This window comes from Aotus nancymaae, unplaced genomic scaffold (assembly GCF_030222135.1).
Source record: "Aotus nancymaae isolate 86718 unplaced genomic scaffold, 86718_ANA_hifiasm-v0.15.2.pri h1tg000040l, whole genome shotgun sequence".
Taxonomy (NCBI): Eukaryota; Metazoa; Chordata; class Mammalia; order Primates; family Aotidae; genus Aotus; species Aotus nancymaae.
The window spans coordinates 48507624-48532800 of NW_026988454.1; the positions used below are offsets into that span (position 1 = coordinate 48507624).

General features: G+C 38.8%; 1 protein-coding gene and 1 long non-coding RNA gene across 2 annotated transcripts in view; one reads left to right on the forward strand and one right to left on the reverse strand.

Moving 5' to 3' along the window:
- Positions 1-25177, forward strand: part of FAM184A (family with sequence similarity 184 member A) — a 120836-nt gene that overhangs the window by 36269 nt on the left and 59390 nt on the right. Inside the window, exons 2-5 of the mRNA XM_012450065.3 lie at positions 14466-15320; positions 16191-16326; positions 19058-19239; positions 21941-22138. Of these exons, the coding sequence (XP_012305488.2) occupies positions 14466-15320; positions 16191-16326; positions 19058-19239; positions 21941-22138 (1371 nt within the window). The remainder of the gene's footprint in view (positions 1-14465; positions 15321-16190; positions 16327-19057; positions 19240-21940; positions 22139-25177) is intronic.
- Positions 18840-25177, reverse strand: part of LOC135268335 (uncharacterized) — a 105299-nt gene continuing 98961 nt past the window's right edge. The window contains exon 3 of the long non-coding RNA XR_010336628.1: positions 18840-24963. This is a non-coding gene — a long non-coding RNA (uncharacterized LOC135268335). The remainder of the gene's footprint in view (positions 24964-25177) is intronic.

A 25177-nucleotide genomic window follows, 5' to 3' on the forward strand; every position in this document is an offset into this window, starting at 1 on the left:
GGCTTGGGGTAAGAATTTCTCCACCTCCTAAAGTGGTGCTAACTTAAAAAGCAGGTGGGTGGAGTCCTTAAAAAGGGCCAGAGTGAAGGTGTATGCAGGTAGACAAGCAGCTTTTAAGTGCCATTTGTAAACTTATCTCTGGGACATAACAGGGACAAAAATTACATGGTGAGTTGTAAAAAGCCAGCAGAGCCAGAATTCCAATTTATATTTGTCCCAGAAAAGAGCCGATTTTAGTTGAAAAAGCAGAGGAAGCCCCAGATATTACATGGTTTAGGCTTTAACCCCACCATTTATGCAAGGCTCCTATCAAGGAGGGCTATACAATGCCTTTGATCTGCTCTGTACAGACCCTGAATTCCCTCCCACCCCTGCAAGCCACCTGTCAAGGTGAGCTGAGAAATCAGCTGGGTGGAGCAGAGTTATTCTGGCCAGGAAGAATTGCCCTGGGGAATTTGTTAGTAAGCAGGAGAGAGAGGAAAAGCCACGCGTGGGGGTCAGATGCCTCCAGCTGAAGAAGGTGAGGCATAGAAATCTCTTACCAGTAGGAAGTTATTTAAGTCACAGCACGAAACATGTTAGGTGTGGAAGAGATGTGAGTTACCCTGAGTTACGGGTGCCAAATTCGTATGGGTCCACAGCAACTTCACTCTTTGCCTCCTCAGGAGAAAGGATTCAACTGAGGGGCATACAGCAGAAAAAGAGACTGAGACAAGTTCCAGAGCAGGAATGGAAGTTTATTTAAAAGGCCTTAGAACCGGAGAAAGGAAGATGCACTTGGAAGAGACCCAAGCAGGCATGTGAAGATTAAAGAGAGAAGGTCGAGTCCCTGTTTAACCATGAGCCCTCTCCTACCCCCAGTCTTCCCTAACTATGATACCTGTAACACTCTGCCTATTCTTTCCTCCCTCTCCTCAACCCGTGGCAACTACTAATCTATTTACTGTCTTCATAGTTCTGCCTTTTCTAGACTGTCATATAATTGGAATCATACAGTATGTAGCTTTTTCAAATTGGCTTCTTTTACTTAACAATATGCATTTAAGATTTCTTCATGTTTTTCCATGGCATGATAGCTCATTTCTTTTTAGCTCTGAATAATATTCCATTGTCTGGATCAGTTTATCCATTCACCTACTGAAGGACACCTTGGTTTTGAGATTTGACACTTTTGAATAAAGCTACTATAAACATCTGTGTGCCATTTTTTTTGTGTGGATATGCATTTTTAACTCATTTGAGTAAATACCAGTTGCTGGGTTGTATGATAAGAATGTGTTTAGTTTTATAAGAAACTGCTCAACTGTATTCCAAAATGTCTACAATATTCTCGCCAGCAATAAGTGAGAGTTATTGCTGCTCCATATTCTTGTTGGAAATGAGAACTTGGGAGTCGCAAAGGAAATGAGCACTCAGACAAAAGATTTCTCAGCAAGGCAAATTTACCTCTGCAGAAGGGTGCTGCTCTCACTTCTGGCTGCTTCAAGAGCACACTGAACAAAGGAGGGAGGGGGTTTTTATCCCTAACACAGTTAGTTCCTGATTCTGTGTCCTGTCCCCATTGGCTGGAGTTGGATCGCACAATCTAAGTTAACCCAATTGGCTACTATTTAAAATTGAATATGGCTAATTAGGCAGGAAGGGAGAGGATATCCATTATGGTACGAGGCATGTTTGGGCATGTCAGGGTGCAGCAAAGGTGGGAAGGGTAGCTTCGGTGGGAGGAGCAGTTTATAGAATGGGTAGCTTAGGAGAATGGACAAGGAAGTTGATCTCAAGAATAGAGAACAAGAAAGTTGGAAGTTAAACCTTTGAAGAGAAACTTACTACATCTGACAATTTCCCCTTCTTGATTTTTATAATTTTTCCTCTTCAAACCTTTTTAACATATCTTGAGTCTGTTGTTGAGCTTGGTTTTCTAAAAGTAGGAGCTTACCTGAATAAGGCGGGGGAAAATTGAGGAAGGTTTTGGTGAGAGCTGTCTCAATAAGCTTTTGTATCAGTCCTTGGACAATAGGGTGTGATACAGCATCCTACAAGAATAAGCATACTTATTACTATTGCAAGGGAAGTGAAGGTTGAGGACATAAATCTTTTCCATTTGCTGAACTATTTCTTCATTAAATTAGTGAGGGGATCGTTTATTCCTGAACTTTTAGCTATCTCATTGGGTAAAGCAGTAGTGTTGTACTTTTATATCTAATAATACTGCTCCTGAAGGAACCATAACTAAGACCTTGTAGTACCTTTGTTGTAGTTCCTTCAGGAGCAGTATTATTAGGTATAGAAGTACAGCATTGGGTTCTAATCATGACACAAACTCCATCTTTCTCTGCTAGTGTAATGTCTAATGTTATTCTGTTTTCCCAGGCCATTTGACTGGTGGATCCCAATTGTTCAGCTATCCCTTTAGTAGCATTGCTAGTATAATTAACAAAATGTTGCTGGTTGTAATAGATGTAATTCATCTAATCTACATTTTTATTTATAGCTGACCACCAGAACAATACGGACTTGAACCCTGCAGTTATCTGATTTTGGGCCTTAAATTCATCTGGCACTTCTTTTGGGACTCCATGGCATCTATATAAATATGAGGGTCAAAGGACCTATGAAGAGCATATCTTGTTTTATGATGCTTTAAATCTCTTCTGGTTGATGAAATGCCAGAGTGAAAGGGATGGCCAATTGAATTAGAGCTCAAGTGCCACCCCAGTTACTTGGCAGAGTGTCCAGTTATAGTCCACCACAATACCACCATACATCTGCTTGGAGATGGATCAGGGGAGACTGATTGGGCAGCTCTCAGAATGGCCTAAGCTCACTGCATCCCTTTAGGTCTCTAAGAAATGCTAAGTTTTCCCCTTGTGGCAAGAGACATGAGATAAAATTGGCATCAGGAGATGGAAGCCTGATGGCCCTTGTGGGCTGACCCACAGAGTGCTGGACTTCAGGGACTAGCAGAGAGAGAGCACAACATAATTCATTACCCCAGGCTGTCAGGTGTTAGAAGAGAGCTACCATACAGTTCATACATGGTTGGATGGAGGACCATCCAAATGGAAAGGGGACAGTCTGGGCCTGTGGCCTGCTGTGCATACAAGCATAACAATCACTTTTGTTTAGAGTGCAGATGGAATGTTTAATCCATTCCAGCCAGGCATTTGCATCTTTGTACTCCATCTCTAGAGCTATAGTCTGCTTTAAATCTTTTACCTCTACAACCGTTACCTTAGTTGGCTCATTATAGAGATGGGAGGAGAACGCTAGGCCCGATATGTTTGGGGAGAGTGTTGGGTCCGATATGTTCCTCAGTCACTGGGTCTGGATTTCTTTATTGTTTCTAGTCGATAGTCTAGCCAACCTCAGAGAGAAGATTCCTATGGGATCCCCTCCTGTAACATCTTCTCCCAACCCATACCACTTAATATGGAAGTTTCTCGGGCCACGGTTTGGGGATTATCTATGATTAGCAATAGGAGGTTACACTGCAATGCCTTACAATTTGGTGGGGTGGGACCATGAATAAGTTGGAGTTTCTGTTTTAATCCTCACAACTAATTTGAAGAAGGGGGCCTGCTGTCCACCCTCCATATTGGGTGGTCCACCAAACATCCATCCAGTCACCACAGGGACTTTTTAAATCTCCATACTTATACTTGGTTGACTCAGTATGGTATGGACATAGATACTTATTACATTTGATAGCTGCCTTTGAGCTCATTCATCTCCACATGAGATGACTGAACAAGCTTCAAACTGAAGGGTTAAGGGATGGTTAGTTTGAATCACATTGATGATGAGGTGACCTTCTGTTGGAAAGAAGAGGGAAAATAAGCAAGTGATTATCAAGTCCTTTTTAGAGTTAATATGGTGGGGGTGGGCCCTGGGGTGGCAGCCTATTTTTCTCTGGCTGTGGAAGTCACTCCTTTCATCTGCCTGTGGTGTGTCCATCCCCTTTCAGCATGTGGACAGCGGTCTTTGTAGTCAGAAGCACTAGATAGGGTCCTTCCCAAGCTGGTTCGAGTTTTCCTTCTTTCCAGCTTTTGATGAGAACATGATCCCCAGGTTGATGCTGGTACACTGGGAACTCCAGGAGTGGCATCTGTGCTAAAAGGCCTTTAGGTTTGAGGGAAGAGAAAGTGAAAGACCAAGTGTATAGTTTTTGAGAAACTGATCTTTTGTTTCAAACGCAGGAATGTCAGCAATGGAGTGTAAATAAGGCAACTCATATAGCATTTCATAAGGGGATAAGCCAACATCTTTCTAAGGGGCAGTTTGGATTCTTAATAAGGCAGTAGGAAGGCATCTAGTCCATGGTAATTGAGTGTCTAAAACTAATTTGGTTGGGTGGCTTTTTAGAGTTTGGTTCATTTTTTCCACTCTTCCTAATGAAAGTGGGTGCCAGGGTGTATAGTATTCCCATTTTATCTCTAAAGTTGGTCTAGCCTTTTAATGACAAGTGCAGTAAAATGAGTCCTATTGTCTGAATCAGTGTCTTCTATCAGTCTATAATAATAATTCTTTTTAAAATGTTTATTATAAATTTATTATACCCAAACCTGGGTATAATATTTTCTGTTAATACTTTAGGTAGATTATTAGCAGTTGCACTTGAAAAAGGAATAGCCTCCACCCAGTGAGTAAGGTGATCTGCTATCACCAGTGGGTACCTTAGGTGGCCTATTGGGGGCATTTCAGTGTAGTCAATTTGGACATTTTGGAATGGCTGTGATACTAGGCTTCTTCCCTCAAGAGATGGTGTTCTTAAGGTTTGCTTATTAGTTTTCTTACATATTAGGCAACTATCTGTAACTCGTTTTGCCAAAGTATAAATTCCTATACATCCATAGACTCTGAGAACTGTATCACACTTAGCTGGGGTCCCCGATGAGTTCCCTAATGTAGTTGAGATTGGGGACAACAGGGGTGGGTGGTCTGAACTGTTTGGTTAATAGCTCAGCATTCTTGCACTAGCTGGTATGTCCTGTCTGACTTCCTTACAGGCAATATTGGGATGTCATAAGGTGACATACAGGGTTCAAGGAGTCCATGGACCAGGCTTTAATGATAGGGTTTAAACCTTCTCTGACTTTTAAGGGAAGAGAGTATTGTTCCTTTTTCACTATTTCTCCGGGGATTTTCAATTTAACACGAATTGATTCCCTTCCTTTGACCAAACGTCAAGATGAATATAATTTTCCTCTGAGGTAGTCAGTAGGTTTAGGGAGGTAAGGAATTGTCCTTGATTAACAGATAGGCCTATGCCTAACATTAACATTAAATCCCTTCCTAATAAATTAGTTTCTGCTTCAGGAATTAGCAAGAACTTGGTAGTAACTGATCTATTTTGATATTTGACTTGGGTTTCCTCTAGAATTTTTGCTTCAAATCCTTCCCCTCTAACTCTTGAGACTAAAATCCTTTGCTGAACAGGCTAACCCTGATGGGAGAAAGCATAGGGAAGAGCGAGCTGCTCCTGAGTCAACTAAGAAAGTGACTATTTTTTTTTTATCTGGGTCCCACCGTTAAATTTATCAAGGGCTCTTGGTGGGACTCGAGATGGAAGATGTAAAGCTCCTGACCCCCTTATTCTTTGAATGGCATGAGTGGAAGAATTTCTCCCCCAGCTAGGGGCATTCCCTCTTAAAATGTCCTGGTTTTCCATTCTTAAAACATCTATTCTGTCTTCCCTCTCTTCCTGTTTGAGGTTCCCTGGTCTCGCCTCCCTATGTCCCTTATATGGCCTGGCATGTGGGAATTTAAATTCTTTATAAATTTTGGTGTGAGGTTCTGGGTAATGGGGAGTAGTGTCAGTGGGCCTTGTCCTTTGGGGTACTCTGTTGGAAGATGGATAATATAATTTTTGCTTTTTGTTTCTGCCTTTCTTCATCTCTTTTCATATATACTTTTTGAGCTTCCCTCAAAAGCTCTTCTATGGTTCAATCTTTCCACTTTTCTGTCTTTTGTAATTTCTTGACAATATCTGGCCAACTGTTTGTAACAAAATGTAGCTTTAGCATTCCTTGCCCAAGAAGGTCTTCTAAATTTAGGCCTGCATACTTCCTTATTTGCTTTTTCAGCTCTCTAAGAATTCCATAGGCCTTTCATCCTTTCTCTGTTGTATATTGAATGCTCGGGAAATGTTTTGGGTTCAGGGTTACTGACTCCGGAATTCCTTTAATTACCATTTCCCTGAGATCTCTCATATTGTCTCAGTAAGCAACATGGTTATTGTTGTATTGAGGGTCTTGGGCTGGAAATTTTTGGTCCACTGCAGAAACATTTTGGCCAGGAGGATGTTCACGTTCCCAGACTACCATAGGCAATGTACTAAAATATTTAGCGATGGATTCTGATAGCTGCAACTTATTTTCAAATGATTCAGAAAAAAAGGAAATTTATGCGTATGGATGCACAAATGCTTGGTGGTAAAAGAGTTTGGTGTTTTTATTTTTCTTTCTAACATTAATTTTTCACTAAATGATGTTCTATGAGTTTTGCTTCTTGCTTTTTTCTGTAGGATGCATGTTCATTTATGATCTCCTCCTTTTAAACTTTTTTCTTTCATCTGACTCATTTTATTATCATGAGGTACTTGGGACTATTTCTTGAATTTAATTCTATAATCTCTTCTTTTTTGAGACAGAGTCTCACTGTCACCCAGGCTGGAGTACAGTGGCATGATCTTGGCTCTCTGTAGCCTCTGCCTCCCAGGTCAAGCAGTTCTCCTGCCTCAGCCTCCTGAGTAGCTGGGATTATAGACACATGCTACCATGCCTGGCAAATACTTGTATTTTTAGTAGAGACGAGATTTTGCTGTGTTGGCCAGGCTGGACTTGAACTCCTGACCTCAGGTAACCTGCCCACCTCGGCCTCCCAAAGTGTTGGGATTACAGGAATGAGCCACCATGTCTGGCCTGGTTTATTTCTTTACACACACACATATATATATAACATTTTATATATATATATATGCACATATACACACACACACACACACAGACACACATATATACACACATACCTTTTCTGCCTGTAAAATTGGATCTTATTGTATGTAACATTGTGTATTTGCCTTATATCACTTTTTCTTGTATTGTGAAATATTTTTCTAAATGAAATGTGTTTTTGATGGTTTCATGGTATGTACATGGTTTGATGGTTTCATGGTATGATAGTACAAATATACTATCATTTATTCAATAATCCTTTACCTTAGCAGTGTTAAGCCTGTTGGTGTAATATGCAACAATTAAGGTCCAGTTAAAATATTTTACATTAATAAGCTAATATAACATATATCACTTTAGTGAATGTACTTTATTATAAATGTGCTTTCTTACCCTTTCAGTGAATTTACCTTACAATTAATGAGTTAGATTTTAGTGGGAATGTATTTATATATTGCAAAGATATTATTCAGCTTGCACTGCCATAATGTAATACCCTAGAATGAGTGGCTTAAACAATAAGAATTTATTTCTTGCAGTCTGGAAGCTGGGAAGTCCAAGATCAAGGTACCAGCCAATTCGGTTCCATAGTGAATGCTCTCTTCCTGGCTTGCAGGTGGCCACTTTCTTGATGCGTCCTCCCACAACAGAGAGAGAGCAGAAGCAGGCTGTCTAGTGTCTCTTCATATAATGGTCCCAATCCCAGAATGAAGGCTCCACTCTGATGGTCTCATCTAAACCTTATTACCTCCCAAAAGCCCATCGCCAAATATCATCATATTGGGGGTTAGGGCTTCAACATAAGAATTATTGAGGAAGGGAATTTGGTCCAGAGCAGGCATAAATGAGGACTATTTCAGAAACTACTTATTTTACCTAAGTATCATTTTAAACCTAGGTTCTAGAATTGTTCTCATTTTACCTGTGGGGAAGATTATCTGAAAGTCTTCATAGGAAAAGTAAAAATTACTATTGCTTATTCATCATGAAATATGTAGTTAAATTATGCATTATTGTCATAAAATGGAACTATGAAATTGCTGAAATGATTCATATACTATTCCATTCCATGAATGTTTATAGTTCCATAAAAACTGCAAATGTCTCCTAATGTCTTTTAAAGTACTTTATGAAAAGAGACTTTAAGAGACTTTTCTTTTTCTGTTTGGAAAATAATAGCCAATTTTATGGTGATTATGATTATTTACTAAAGTTCCTTTTAAAGTTCCTCCCCTTAATAAATAATAGAACTAATAAGGAAGTCTTACCATGTTTTAGTGCCTTACATATATTTTTTAAAATAGCTAAATAACATCAGTTTTTTAAAATTTCAGTTATAGATTGATCTTATAATAATGGTGCTACTTAGATAAGTAAGATCTTTATTTAATATTTAAGAAACTCAAACTTGAAGAAATTAAGTGATTTTACCTAGGGTTAAACATTCAATTTAGGAGAGTCTTTCTACTTTGTTATATATTCTGTGTGTTCAAAGAACATAGGGGATTTTTATATTACCTTGATCTGAAAAATAGTGATCAGAGAAAGATACTAATAAATAGTTACCTTTTAATTACATAGAAAAATGAACAATTGGAGGATACTATATCCAGTTAAGCTCAACTTGAAAATTCATATGTAGAATTCTTACTTAAAAATAATATAATTTGGCCAGGCGCAGTTGCTCACACCTGTAATCCCAGCACTTTGGGAGGCCAAGGTAGGTGGATCACAAGATCAGGAGTTAGAGACCAGCCTGACTAACATGGTGAAATGCCATCTCTACTAAAAATACAAAAATTAGCTGGGCGTGGTGGTATATACCTGTAATACCAGCTACTCAGGAGGTTAAGGCAGGAGAATTCCTTGAACCCAGGAGGCAGAAGGTTGCAGTGAGCCAAGATCACACCCTTGTACTCCAGCCTGGACAACAGAGCGAGACTCCATCTCAAAACAACAACAACATATATATATATTTTTTATATTTATATATTTATATATTATATATATATTTATATATTATATATTATATATATATTATATATTTATATATTATAAAATATGCCTCCAGAATCACTTAACTGGTTTTCTATGAGTGGTAGTGGAAAGAACCCTGTACTATTTAATAGGGAGTAAACCAAGCTAGTGCAAATTTAGATCTTTTGTTATTTTTTATTTGTGGCTACCAATTTTGGCTGATAAGATGGCTTGTCTATGTATAGATTAGGACAGGAGTTGGTAATAAGATATTTTCCACAGCTACTCAACTTTGCTGTTATAGTGGGAAAGCAACTGTAGGCAATACATAAACAAGTGAACATAACTGTGCTCCAATAATACTTTATTAATACAAAGACAAGCAGCAGCCATATTTGGCCTACAGGTTGTAGTTTGCTGACTCCTGGATTAGAATATCAAGTGAAATAAAGCTCCTCACTATAATTTAAAAAAATTATTTGTCATATGTTTTGTTTACTTAAATCCTCTTCTAACTTAATGCTTTAATTCCTACATTTGTCTTTTTAAATTTCACCTTTTTTATTCACCTTTTTCAGTGCTACAGTGCTGTTATATCTTCAGCTTCTTTTCTAGGCTCTCTAGTATCCTCATATCTTTCCAACCTTATCAAAACTCTCCCAGATTTAATTACATATTTATGGACATTCAGGAGTGAGTAAGGTAAGGCAATGGAGGTTCTAGATATAAAGAAAAGATAGAGAAGATAGACTCTCATGGATTTGGGTGGTCATGGAAGACTCATTAAAGGAGGCAGGACTGGTACTGACTCATCAAAGCCTTGAGGGAAATTAAATATTAGAAAAAAGAGAAGAGTATTAAGGGGAAACTCGCATGTTTCCTCCTTCCCTTGTTTCATCCCCAAAATAAGAATTCCACCAGGGACCGATTCTTTCCAAGATCATTTTCTGTAGGAGAATGCTCATGATGTGACTTAATTCTCTCTTTGGATTTTACCTCTTTGAATTCTTTTTTCCTTCCTCATGGCTAAGACTGACCAGCCCTGGAAAGGCCCGAAGCCTGTGGCCTATACCAACTTTGCTCTAGGCACTCTAGAAAATGGACTTCTCTCTGGCTGGTTGGCTTGTTTTTCCTTAGTGTCCCTATTTGAGATAGGAAAAAGCAGAGGTTTTCCTACCCTTACACTGGATGTAACACTTAACACCTAACCTCTGGTCACCGAAATGTGTATGGGTTTTCTCCCACCAACAACCAGTTCTCTAGTGGACACCAAATGAGTATAATATAATTCAGTTCATTTCTGATACTATCTACCTGAAGATAGCATCAGATCCCACAGGTTGAAGGCTCAATCCCACAAGACCCCTCATTCAGATGCCAACCGAAAGTTCTTCTGGCAAACTTATACAAACAGGGGTTTCACACTGCCCTACCTTGGGTTGGATTAATTTGTTAGAATGGCTCTCAGAAACACGTTTCTCAGGGAAACACATTTACCCCCATTTATTATTAAGGATATTATAAAGGGTACAGAGGAACAGTTAGATGGAAGAGATGCATAGGGCAGGGTCTGTGGGAAGGGATGTGGAGTTTCTTTGCCCTTTCCAGGCATGCCACCCTCCCAGCACCTCCACATGTCCAGAAATCTGGAAACTTTCCTTTGGTGTTTTTTTGAAGGCTTTACTATGTAGGCATGGTTGATTAAATTATTGGTTGTTGGTGATCACCTAAACCCTTAGACCTTATCTCCTCCCTAGAGGTCCCTGTGTGGGGCTGGAAGTTCCAACTCTACAGTCATATGGTGGGTTTTTCTGGCAGCCAGCCCCCATCCTGAGGCCATCCAAGAGCCCACCAGGAGTCACATATAGAACAAAAGATGCTCCTATCACCCAAGAAATTCCAAGAGATTTAGGAGCTCTGCTGTTACAGAACTGAACTGGAGTTTGCTCCCCTGGCACAGTGAAAGCACATATCAAGGTTTTTGCAGACAGAAAGTTGTCTATTGCAGAGAGGGGACCAGTCAGCTAAATGCTCAAATCAGGCTTCCCTGATGACTTACAGGCAAGGATTTTTAAAGGCAAGGCTAAATTTCAAGAAAGCAGAAGCTATAGGCAAAATTATATATCAATACAAAGAGGTTACACATTGGCTTAAGCTTAAAAGGGCAGGACATTTGAAGTCAAGGGCAGTCACAGGTGGTAGGTAGATTCAGAACTCTTCGGATTTGCAGTTGATTAAGGAAGGGAAGCTTTGTTTAAAAAATTTTATGTTCAGTAGAAAAATGTTAACTTGCTAGAGAGAATGACTTTCTCTAAGCCCCTCAGGAAGAAACTTATTAATAAAACAAAGGGTAATAGCTAAAGTTTAGTCTTCATTTCCCCCTTATCTGGAGTCTGTTTGCCAGCATATCCATTCAATGGGGTTTCAAGCCCCTAAAAGACAGCTCAAGGAGGTATGTCAGTATGTAATCTTTAGTTTCTATAGGAAAAGCAAACATCTCCAGAGCTTTAACTTTCTTGGCTGTTGTTCTTAGGATACTGTTACCTTCTAGTTTAACAAGTTACTTAATTACCTCTGGGGCTAGTTAGATGCCTGGAATTTTCCTTAAAGGAACTTTGGGATTTTCCTTTATTTCCGTGTTTGGGAGTTTGCAGCTCTCTGAAAGGAGAGTTGGGGTCCCTACTATGTTTCACGATGTCCAATGATCTTATTGCACAGGAAATTATAAAAGTCTTAGGAGCTCTATGTCAGGAACTGAGACCAAATATATATTTCTTATGTAAACCAAAAAGTATATGAGACAGGTCCCAATCAATTTAGAGGTTTGTTTTGCCAAACTTAAGGACCATGGCCCGTGACACAGCCTCAGGGAGTCTTGAGAACGTGTGCCCAAGGTGGTTTGGTTACAACTTGGTTTTATACATGTAGGGAAACAGAAGTTACAGGCAAATACATAATCAATATGTGTAAAGTTCAGTCTGGAAAGTAGGACATCTCTAGGTGGGTGTAAGGGAGGTTTTAGGTCATAGGTGGATTGAAAGATTTCCTGATTGGGAATTGGTTGAAATAGGTGAGCCCTGACTAAGGAGTTGAATTCAGCATAAAGAAATGCTTGAGTTTAGATAAGGGGATTGTGGAAGCCAAGGTTCTTGTCATGTAGATGAAGCCTCCTGGTAGCAAACTTCAGAGAGAATAGATGATAAATGCCTCTTATCAGACCTTAAAAGGTACCATACTCTCTGGAGAAGACCTAGTATGGGAAGGAAATTCTCTACAGAATGCAAATTTCCTATACAGGAGGCAGCTAATTTACAGACCCATTTCAGAATATGGAATATCAAAGAAATAAATTTTATGGTAAAATACGTTGATTTTCTTCAGGGCCTGCAATAAAATACAAACTCCCTCCTGACTCTTGGTATAGCATTACGTGTTATACCAGAGTCAGGTAGGAATTTGGTATTTTATTGCTACAAAGAGTCTGTTAGTCAGTCTTATGATCTCTGTTTTAGTGTTAATGTTGCTCAGTTGTGTCTAAACTCTGAAATGTGGAGTGCAGAAGCCCAGCATATCCAATGCATAATGAGGCATGTCTGATCCCTCCCTTCCAGTCATGGCCTAAACTAGTTTTTCAGGTTTCTTTGGGGTCCACTTGGCTAAGAGAAGGGTCCATTCAGTTGGTTGGGGAGTTTAGAATTTTATCTTTGGTACCCTTATTATATCACAGATCCTTTCAGTCTTTTATGGCCATTTGACTTGGTGAGCAGATATGACCCAAGGGGATCGGAATAGGAAGCCACTCAGCTTTCTTGGCTTATAAGCTACCTTTATGTGTAAACGTGTAAATGAAGGAGTCCTCCTTGGGATCTCTGTTAGCTTATTGGGGACATAATTTGGAATTCAAAATTAGGGTTTTTAAACAGAATGTGAATAAGTACTTCTATTCACATATTTTCCTGTGGACTTTGCAATAAGGGATAGCCATGGCAAGACAGATGGGTTCTTGCCATCTCTCAATCTTTTTACCTTTGGTATGATGGCAGACCAAGCGAGTATATGGACAAGGCCACTGGATCTGGAAGACAGAACTCTGTGTGGAGAGAGTGACACCCCTGTAGGGAGGTAGGCTTCTTGTTTCTTGTGCAAGTGCAACTGCAGTCCTAGACAGTAACAGCCTATCTTTAGCAAGTAGGATCTGGAGTTGCTGTGGTATTTAGAGAGCTAGCCAGTCTGCCACAGTTGCCTCAGGCTGCATGATAATATCTCTACAAAAAAATGGCTACACTTTTCAATCATAACTGCAGTTTCTGGTGTCTCATGCTGGAATTCATTTCTAAAGCCAGAGTAGTATCACATTACAATGAACAAATCTCCAGACACTGATTTTTAGCTTCTGGATTTTTTGATTGTATAATGTTTACTTCCTTTTGCTTCAGGGGAAAGAAAGTGGGCACATCTCTTAGCCTTAAATAACAGTCATGAATATTTCACCATGTGACCACAGTGGTATGATGGAGGGAATCTGAGGAACAGAGAAAAAGAAGGAGAGTGTTACTGTACTGGGAATATGTTGTCATTTGAAATTAAGGTTGGGACATCTCAGTGAAATCATTAAAACGTAGGAACTAAAATGAAAATAAAGACTCGTGGGAGGGATAGCATGGGGAGAAATGCCAGATATAGGTGAAGGGGAGGGAGGCAGCAAATCATACTGCCACGTATGCACCTATGCAACAACCTTGCATGTTTTCCACATGTACCCCAAAACCTAAAATGCAATAAAAAATAAATAAATAAATAATAATAAAAAAAAAACACACAAAAAAAAACACTGACTTAAGGAGCTGGGCTTGCTTGGAGGCAGAGAGAAAATTAGCCAGTGAGTAAAACTACAGCATTTGAAATATGAAGAGAAAAGTACGATTGAGTTTTATAAAGAGATCACTAGAAATTTAAGGAGAGAAGAGGATCAGCTTTAAAAGCAAACCATAGGGGAATTGGAAAAGGAAAGTTTAAAATTTAAAATATTTGAACAGGCCATTAAAAAGATAAGAGGCTTTTGGGAAAACTTAGGGCCTAGGTCTTCTCCTCATGTAAAAAGCCTCTCATACCTCTAGGACACCAATATAGGGCAGAGTCTTACTATGAGACTTTTTATCCTGAACCCCTCTTCACAGTCCCTGGTAAGCTAGATTGGGACGTATGGAGAACTCCTTTCTCTTAGGCCAAGTGCTTCCTTTGTCCATTTTCTCTTCGCTGTTTCATTTGTAGAAAAACAGTCTTAAATTTGAATCCTTTAAAATTCTAACTGAAAAGTCTTTAAATACAAATCTTAAGATTGTGCTAAGATAGAAATTTTCTAATCAAATCAATCTGTGAATACAAAAATAATTGTATCAAGTTTCAGTATTTAATATTAGCTGTAGCTAATATTATGTGCATAGAAAAATATCAATCCAAATGAAAGAATTAACTTCAAGTTAGAAAATAGTATGGATTCACAGTTCTTTTCCCTTCTTACTCAAAACCATGCAGGTAATATATGCTTTAAACACTAAAAATGATGAGCATGAATCTGCAATACAAGCCCTCAAAGATGCCCATGAAGAAGAAATTCAACAAATTCTTGCAGAAACAAGAGAAAAAATATTGCAGTATAAAAGCAAAGTAGCAGAGGAGCTAGACCTTAGAAGAAAGATTCAAGTTTTAGAGGCATCATTAGAAGATCACATAAAAATGAAGCAGCAGGCTTTGACAGAATTTGAAGCTTATAAGCACAGAGTTGAGGACATGCAACTTTGTGCAGAAGCCCAGCATGTCCAACGCATAGTGACCATGTCTAGAGAGGTCGAAGAGATTAGAAGGAAATTTGAAGAAAAATTACGGAGCTTTGGACAACTTCAAGTACAGTTTGAAAAAGACAAACGATTGGCATTGGAAGACTTGCGAATTGCTCACAGACGGGAGATACAAGAGCTTTTGAAGTCACAGCAGGATCACAGTGCCTCAGTAAATAAAGGGCAGGAGAAGACCGAAGAGCTACACAGAATGGAGGTGGAGGCCTTGAACAAAACACTTGAGGAGCTAAGACTTGAACAGAAGAAACTAATTGAGGATTATGAAGGCAAGTTGAATAAAGCTCAGTCCTTTTATGAACGTGAGCTTGATACTTTGAAAAGGTCACAGCTTTTTACAGCAGAAAGCCTACAGGCCAGCAAAGAAAAGGAAGCTGATCTTAGAAAAGAATTTCAGGGACAAGAAGCAATTTTACGAAAAACCATAGGAAAATTAAAGACAGAGTTACAGATGGTACAGGATGAAGCTGGAAGTCTTCTTGACAAATGCCAAAAGCTTCAGACGGCACTTGCCACAGCAGAGAACAATGTTCAGGTAAGTAAAGAATATTATATTCACACAGCAATTTTTTCTTTCTTTTAAATATATTCATTTTGTAGGCTGGAGAGCAGTCTGGCCCACTTAGAATCAGCTGCCTCACACCACTTAGACTTTTTCTTTAACCTTTTTCTGCTTTTTCTTTGTGAGAAAAATCAGTGACGGGGTAATTTGTGTTACCCCGTAGTTGTTATTTCAGAATTTCAGATATTAACGGCCCAAAAAGAGAAGCTTAAAACCTTGCTAATTATTGGCTGGGCACAGTGGTACATACCTGTAATCCCAGCACTTTGGGAGGCCTAGGCAGGAGGATTGCTTGAGGCCAGGTGTTAGAAACCAGCCTGGGTGAGAGAGCGAGCTTGGCGAGACGATACCCTGTTTCTGAGGGGAAAATATTGCTAATTATTTACAAAAGGATTTTAATGTTGGGCTTAAGGTTTAATTATGTTTTTTTATTTTCTTTTCACCAATAATGATTTGCCTGCTAGCTGATATTTTAGACATTGATAAAAAAATTGATTGCTTTTAAACCTGAATTTAAGAGATGTATTGTACAAGTCTGGGGGAAGAAACATACCAGAAGTCCACAAGTTTTGTTTTGTTAGCTTAGAAAATTTCATGGCTATGTTTTTAATGTCTGTGCAGCATTAGAATAGGTCAGAAAGGGTAGAATAGCCTTTCGTGATTGGGTCATGTGGCTTATGAAAATATCAAGTTATAAGTGTCACCAATACTTACAGATTTAAAAATTGGTATATAGTTTAGCATGACTTCTGAATAAGAGAAAGCTGACCCTTATAATTTAAATGAATTATTTAACTCAGTATTATTCCTGCATTTTAACAAAGCCTATTTAATCTTTCTTAGGTACTTCAAAAACAGCTCGATGATGCCAAGGAGAGAGAAATGGCCCTATTAAGCAAGCACAAAGAAGTGGAAAGTGAGCTAGCAGCTGCCAGAGAACGTTTACAACAGCAAGCTTCAGATCTTGTCCTCAAAGCTAGTATGTCTGACCAGTTTCTGGTGTAATGCTTAGCTAAAACCAACACTTAAATGTTAATTCAAGATAATATTTGTCTTTTCTTCTAATATTTTAAAACTATTTAGACTGTAAATATATTAAAGGATTCTTAGTATCTTACTAATTACTTAAGGATATACAGATAACTTTTTTATTCTTAGGAATATATTTAGAAACCTTGAGAGTTAGCAGGTAAAACCACTAATAAATTAGTCACTAAAAGAAAAACGGCTGGGGGCAGTGGCTTACACCTGTAATCCCAGTGCTTTCAGAAGCCAAGGTGGGCAAATCTCTTGAGGCTAGAAGTTCGAGACCAGCCTGGCCAATGTGGCGAAACCCCATCTCTACTAAAAACAACGAAAATTAGTTGGACATGGTGGTACACTCTGTAATCCCAGCTACTCAGGAGACTGAGGCATGAGAACAACTTGAACCCGGTGGCAGAGGTTGCAGTGAGCTGAGATCGTGCCAGTGCCCTTTGCCTGGGCAACAGAGCGAGACTGTCTCCAAAAAAAACAAGAAGAAGAAAATAAAATGAAGCCATGAAGCACTCTTTTTCAAAAGGTGTTATCCTTTAAAAACATACATTTTATTTTATTTTTGAGACAAGGTATTGTTCCATCGCCTAGGCTGGAATACAGTGGCACGAACACTACTCACTGTAGCCTGGACCTCCTGGGCTCAAGTGATCCTCCCACTTCAGCTTTCTGAGTAGCTAGGATCAGAGGTGTTTACCACATTGGTTGGCTAATTTTTAAAATTTTTTGTAAAGCCAGGGTCGTGCCATGTTGCTGTCTCAAACTCCTGGGCTGTAGCAGTCCTCCCACCTTGGCTTCCCAAAGTGCTGGGATTTCAGGTATGAACCACCATGCCAGCATTTATTTAGTTTTTAGAGATGGGATCTTGCTCAGTTGCTCAGGCTAGAGTGCAGTGGCATGATCGTAGCTCACTGTAGCCTCAAACTCCTGGGCTTAAATAATCCTCTCACCTTAGCCTCCCCAGTAGCTGGGACTCTAGGTATGCCATGGGCTAACTTTTTTAGAGGTGAAGTCTCACTGAGAAAATATACATTTTAAAGTGTTTAAATTAGTTGAACTGTATGTAAATTATAGCATTTCACTTCTTAGGGCTTGTTATCAAGGTTCATTTTTGCAAACTAAAGCTTTGCCCATTTCTCAGGTGGCTGCTATGCTGTTTCACAGCCCTTACTGAAGGAGGTGGGTGACTTGTGTCAGTTCTGAAGTTATATTTTGTCTTAAGTGTTTAGTGTGCCCAGCAAGGCTGTTTGAGCTGATTTTTTGGGAGATCTCATTTGATTATGATTGGCCTATCAGTGAATCCCAGATTTTCCTTCTTCTAAAGTAGCTGTTTTTAATAACCTTTAGTGCACATTGGAATGACTTGAAGGGTTTGTGAAACTACAGATGCTGGGCCCTCCCCTTAGAGTTTCTAATTCAGTAGGCCTGGGGTGGGTCACATTTCTAACCAGAGTTCCCAGGTGATGCTGGTGATGGTGGTCCTAGGTACTTTGAGATCCTCTGCCTTAAACTATTGTTTCTATGAGACCTTTTCCTTCACTTTTCATCTTTCTGTCTCTCTCCTCATTTTTCTCCACCTTCCCCACTTTTTGCTGTCATTTTAAAGATTCTTTCATAACTTTGCTCTCCTTATCTGTGTCTTACACCACCTTAGTTGTTGGTTGGTTGTTTTTATTTGGAGACAAGGTCTCGCTATGTTGCTGGCCATAGTGTAGTGTCTGTTTACAGGTGCAGTAATGGCTCACTGAAACCTTGAACTCCTGAGCTCAAACAGTCCTCCCACCTCAGCCTCCCAAGTAGCTAGGACTACAGGCTCCACTTTAGGTCTTTATCTAGCCTCTTGTCTGAAACAAATTCAGCTTCAACCAAACTGCTATCTGCCATCTTTGTTTACTACATACAAATTTCTTCCTTTTTATGTTAGAATTTGAAAATAAAGAGATTAGAAGAGAACAGATCACTCATTTTGGTGCCACAGTGTGAGTCAGTGCATCCTCTCCCTCCTTATTTTATTCCCAGGAAACTTTCCTATGAACCCCCGAGCAGTTGCTCCTACGTCAACCTGTTTAGCTTGCAATCTTAAAAAAAAAAAAAAAAAAAAAAAAGCAAGGCCAGGCACGGTGGCTCATGCCTATAATCCCAGCATTTTGGGAGGCCGAGGCAGGCGGATCACTTGAGGTCAGGAGTTTGAGACCAGCCTGGCCACATTGGTGAAACCCCATCTCTACTAAAAATACAAAATTAGTCAGAAGCAGTAGCACATGCCTATAATCTCAGCTACTCGGGAGGCTGAGGCATGAGAATTGCTTGAACCAAGAGATGGAGGTTGCAGTGAGCTGAGATTATGCCACTGCGCTCCAGCCTGGGTAACAGAGTGAGTGAGACTCCATCTAAAAAAAAAAAAAAAAAAAAAGAAACAGCAAAATGGTATAAGGTGCAGTAAGCAACATTAATCATGTGAAAATGACTTTTTAATTTAAATTATTCTAGTGGGGTAAGAAGTATTTTCGTGTAAATATTTCATTTTATGTAGTGAAAAACACAAAGGAAAATTTGTACATGCGAATCATTTATTTTACTTAAGTATAAAGTACAGTTGTGTTATTAAATATAAACTGTTTATCTCATAGTACAACTGATTTTTAAATTGAAGGGATTTTCTTTTTGGGGGATAGGTCATATTGGAATGCTTCAAGCAACTCAAATGACCCAAGAAGTTACAATTAAAGATTTAGAATCAGAAAAATCGAGAGCCAATGAGAGATTATCTCAACTTGAAGAGGAAAGAGCTTTTTTGCAAAGCAAAACCCAAAGTCTGGATGAAGAGCAGAAGCAACAGATTGTAGAACTGGAGAAGGTAAAAAGTAATGGATACTCCATTCTACCAAAAAGAGTTCAGTTTTCGTCTTTTTCAGATTTGAAGTATTTGGAGTATTTCTTGCTACTCCACAGTAACAATACATTTTCTACTTTAGTAGTTATTTTGAGTTCTAATTTTGAGGAAATGGGTGTACAGCTAGACTATCCCATATTGTATGTTTGTTCAAAATATGTGGCTAACAATCTATATAATATAAAAAAACCCCTTAAGACATTTCAGCCTATTTCAAGCCATAAATTGAATAAACTCTTACTTCAATGGAGTGTATATTTATAATCATATTTTGTCCATTAATGAAATATATTATTGCATATACACATAGAAAATTTCTGTAGAACTGAAAAGATGACAAACTTCAAGCTCTGAAAATTTGAATACCGACATAGTGAATTTCTAGTTTAACAAGTGAGACATCATTTATAGAGTAATTGCTGAATATGTATTCCAGTTTTTCAGATACCCACAATACCAAGTGGGAGTTTTAGACATCCTTTACTTTCTCCTTCCCTCAGTGTCTTAAGTATTTTGAAAATGTCTATTCTCCTTGCTCCTTACTTACTTCCATTCATTCCTTAACCTGGTGCAGTCTTCTCTGACCATCAGTCCACAGAATTTACTCTTGCCTCAGCCCTCAGTGACATCCTGATTGCTGGACTTGGTGGATCATAATTTACTGTGGTACTTACTACCCACTGACTTAGAATCTCTCTTCTCTTGGTATTTCACATTCTTCACATTTTTCTCCTACCTCCTTGGCCTTGTGGTCTTCTTTGTGAACTACTCTCCTCCATCTGTTCCCTTACCATTAATGTTTCCAGCATTTTCATCTCATTCTATGCACTCATTCATTCTAGTAACATCAACTGTCACTTATTCAGGGACAGCTTCTAAATCTTTAGGTCAGGCCAGACATTTTCCCTAAATTTAAGTCCTTTTATATACATAAAACTTTCCACTGATATCTCCATTTGTGTTTTTCACAAACATATCAAGTTAACATGCCCAGAACTTTCTCCTCTCAAAAGTACTAAATTTCTTTTACTCCTTATTTCAACCAGTAGCATCACAGTCTATCTAGTTGCTAAATCAAAAATCTGAAAGTCATTCTTGATTACTTTTTTCTCAACCCGTTTATCTGTTACAGAGTCCTGTTGGTTCTGCTCCCTTAATAAATTTTTATTCCATCCTTCCCTGCTTATACCCATTTATAGATCTGAGGTGTAGGCCCATGTCATTGCTTGACTGGATTATAGTCACAACCGCCTAACAGCAATCTCTGCTTTCAGTTGGCTCACCAGTCTGCTTCCAAGATGATTGTTTTTAAAAGTATATCAATTACTTAAACTTCAGTAATTTCTCAGTCCCTTCAGAAGAAAATTCAAAGTTCTTAGTGTAAAAGCCCCCTTCTCATTATTTTACTCCTGCCTACTTCTGAGCCCCATCTGTCACCATTTTCTCCCCTTGTATCCTATATTCTCTCCAGACTGCTGAGCTGCATGGACTTTCTGTCTCCCTAAACTTTGCCATCTGTTTAGCTACTTGTCATCTTTCCAATGCTAGATAACAATAGAAACAGTTATGAATGTAGGCTTTTGACATCAGACCTAGGCTTGACATTTTCTTATCATTAATTTCTTTATGGACTTGTTGTGATAATTAAATGAGAGAATGTCATTATCAGTTCAGATGTTTTCTCTTCTGAAAAGCCTTCCCTGATATCTCTCTGTCTCTTTCTCTCTGTCTTTGACATACACACACACACTTTCCCACCCCATCCAAGTTAAGCATCCTTCTAATATAATCTCATAACACAGGATATACATCTGCATTAGTTCATTTTGCATTGCTGTAAGGGAATACCTGAGACAGGGTAATTTAGAAAGAAAAGTATTTGGCTTGCAGTTCTTCAGGCTGTACATCAAATGTAGTACTGGCATCTACTTCTCGTGAGGCCTCAGGAAGCTTACAATCATGTTGGAAGGAGAAGGGGAGGCAGCATGTCACAAGATGAGAGGGAGTGAGAGCAAGGAAGGAGGTGCCAGGCTCTTCTAAATAACCAAATTTCACGTGAACTCATAGAGTGAGAGCTCACTCGTTATTGCAAGGACAGCACCAAGCTATTCATATGGGGTCTTTCTCCATGGTCCCGACACCTCCCGCTAGTCACACCTCCAACTTCAGAGGACACATTTCAACATGAGATGTGGTAGGGACAGAAAATTCAAGCCTGTGTCAACATCCCTTTTTCATAGAACTTATAAAATTATATTGCCACAGTCCTTTGATTTTTTTTTTTCATTATTAGAACTGGGAATGCCAAAAGGTGTGTAATTGGCATTCGAAATTATATTCAGTGATATACTTTGGGTGGGTTAACTGGTAAGCCATTTTGTGTACTATTTTGACATAAAAGGAAGCCCTTAACCTTGCAGGTATATTAACTCACATTTGGTTCTAATTTGATAATAGTCTGTTTTATCTCTTGCTTTACAATTTTTGATTTTGTATGGAGTACCCTGTCACCTTCTGAGAACACTAATTACTTATTCTCATGTTTCATAGTCTAGGTCCTATAGCACTCAGTTTATTCAAGCTTCCATATTTATAGGGTATTCAAATTACCTTAATAGTAATGAAAAAAGCAGGTACCAGTTATTGATCTTTGTTTTCATTTTAGAAAGTAAACGAAGCAAAGAAAACTCAACAAGAATATTATGAAAGGGAACTTAAAAACTTGCAAAATAGATTGGAAGAGGAGGTGATGCAATTAAACGAGGCCCATTCTAAGACTTTGGAAGAATTAGCTTGGAAGCATCATATGGCAATTGAAGCTGTCCACAGTAATGCAATTAGGGATAAGAAAAAACTGCAAATGGTGAGTAAAAATTTAATTTTTTATTGCATTCTAAATTGTTGAGATTTCTGCAATAGTCTGGTGTGACCTATATTGTAGAACAATGGTTTACTTCTTTTTTGTTTTTATTTGATGCAGAGTCTTGCTCTGTCTCCCAGGCTGGAGTGCAATGGCACGATCTTGGCTCATTGCAACCTCCACCTCCTGGGTTCAAACAAGTCTTCTGCCTCAGCCTCCTGAGTAGCTGGGACTACAGGTGCGTGCCACCACACCTGGCTAATTTTTGTATTTTTAGTACAGACAGGGTTTCACCATGTTGGCCAGGCTGGTCTCGCACTCCTGACCTTGTGATCTACCTGCCTTAGCCTCCCAAAGTGCTAGGACTACAGACGTGAGCTACTGTGCCTAGCCAATTTGCTTCATTTTGATGGCCGCTGTCTTGTAATCATTCTTGAAGTCATGATTCAAAGAGCAACATAACCTGATATTTCTTGATATGGGACATACCTTATTGAATTGATATGAGACATTGCTACTTCACATAAGCTGTAATAGAAACACTGTGTTTGTTCTTGAGCTGTCTCTTCATGAGACAACCAAATAGGTGTGCTCTTCAGGAAGTCTCAACTAGTTGAAAGCACATATTCTCTCGTAGATAGTTTTATTCTTTGGAAAAATGATTTATGGTTTGTTTTGTTTGTATCTTCCTCAATTAAGTATTCACCTTGCCAATAGTAATATATGACAGACAGAATTGCATAGTAGAAAAAGCAAAGTATTTGACAGACCTTGGCCTTACACTGAGCTCTTTGCTTATTAGCTGTGTTATTTTGATCCCCAAAAGCGATGCCTCAGACTCCTGATGTGACGGAAAATATGATCCATCTTAAAATGTTCCTGTGAGGATTAAGTCAGATAAAGTATGGAGTACCCAGTCATGTGCTAGCACGTGATGATAAAAGTTAGTTATTAGTACTTCTTACTATGTACCACATACTACAGTAATGTTTTACATCTTTTAAAAAATTTAATTCTTATGACATGTTATTGGTTTGATTTCTGTACCCATTTTACTGAAGAGGGGATGTGCTCAAGCACATGCAAATAGTAAGACTCATTCAGGCCTTGAACTCAGTTCCAGATCTGTCAAACCCCAGGTATTTAAATATCATTATGTAGGCATTTATTAATGACAGTTGTTGTATATTTCACTAATGATACTTAACAGTTTACAAAGAACTTTCTTATATATACCTTAATACTTATGACGGGGAGATTAAAGTCATTTTTATTATCTAGATGGTAAAACAGGTTTAATAAACCTCAGTGATTTCCTCAGAGCCACAACGCTATTAAGAAGAGATAGGATATGAATTGAGATCTGCCTCAGTATACTTTCCTTTTGTGACATGACTAGTTGGGAAAAATATCTAAGACCTAAACTTAATTTAAAATTCAAATAAAACTTTCTGTTAAAATGTTATTTCTTTCTAAACTTACTACTATATGTTTATATAGCCAGAGACGACAACAATTAATGATATGTTATTTCTCAAGACTCTGACCGTCATTTTCTCTGTGCCAGCTCACTATTCCAGGACCAGTTTGCACAGCATTAGTTATGTGAGGTGTGTGCATGCTTAGCAATTCTGGGTGCCTGTATCACCTGTTCAGAGTTTTATAGAGAAGTGTTTCGTGATAACTGCTTCTTCTGCACTCTCTTTCCTAGCTGTCTTTTGGTATTATTTTTCATTTCTACATTCATTTTCATCTCTTAGCTACCTTCTTTCTTATTGAAATATTTAAATTACGTATGGTCTGCCTTTAGCCTTTATTCCTCTCTATTAAGTTCTAAGTGCTAGAATCAAGGCATCTTTCGTCTATGTCATTTTTACCTCCTTACTTTACTACTCATTATCCCTTAACCTTATTAAATTTTAATTTTCTAGCACCTGCCTTAAGCTACTTAAACTTCTTAAAGTCTTTCTTTAAAACATGGTTGCCATGAGACAGATGACATGAAATTTCCTATATGCGAACATATTCACCACCTTGTTGCAGCCTTATTTCTACCCTTCTCTTTTATCAGAGTCACTTGTGTATCACTTGCTCTTCCTTCCTCTCTTACCTGTCTACCTCATGTCTGAACCTAAGCTGAAACCAAAATAGTCTTCCAGTGTCAGATTCTCTCTTAAGGAATATTTAGCGGAAGTCATCTTCTCTTTTCTTATTATTCAGTTATCAAAAAGGATTGTATTGTCCATAACTCTAGTTGACCCACCGCAACTGAGAGTAAATATACAGAGAACCCATGCAGAAAACTGTTAACATAGGAGGCTTGAGGCTGCCATCCTTAGAAAGGCAAGTTGGCCCTTGGCTTGCATCTGGGAACTTGGATTTTGGGAGGGATTCCTCTATTCCCTAATAAGAATGACTCACTGGCCTAAGCTGTTTACCCAAACAATGTGGTTTATCCTGAACACCTGCTTTCCTTCTGGGAATCTGGATTTTGACATGTGACAGGAAAACACTACCTGTATTATCAGTCCCTGACAAAAAACTTGGTCACCAAGTCTCTCATGAGCTTTCCTGGTAGACAGCATTTCACACAAGTTGTCACAGGTTGCTGGAGGTATTCAGCCTGTGTTGTATGAGGATGGCATTTCACACAAGTTGTCACTGGTGTCTGGAGGTATTAAGCGTGTCCTGTGTGAGAGGGCTCTTGGAAGCTTTGTACCTGTATCTGGTTTCTAGCAGACTTCGCCTCTTGTGCCTTCTTCCTTTGTGGTGTGTGCTTTGAGTCCTGTGCCGTAATCACAGCCGTGAGTATGACTGTACTCTGAGTCCTGTAAGTGTAAATCATCAAACTTGTTTGTTTTGGGGACCTCTGACATAGAACCCTATTTATTATTATTCTCATTTTACCCTATAGAAATAGTGAACTGCTTGTAACATACTGTGCTCTTTTGTGCCTTCGTGGTGGTTAGCATATGGTTTTTCCCGTGCTTAGAATGTGATGTTCCCCTCTTGCTACATCACCTTTTGTTACTGGTGTACTCC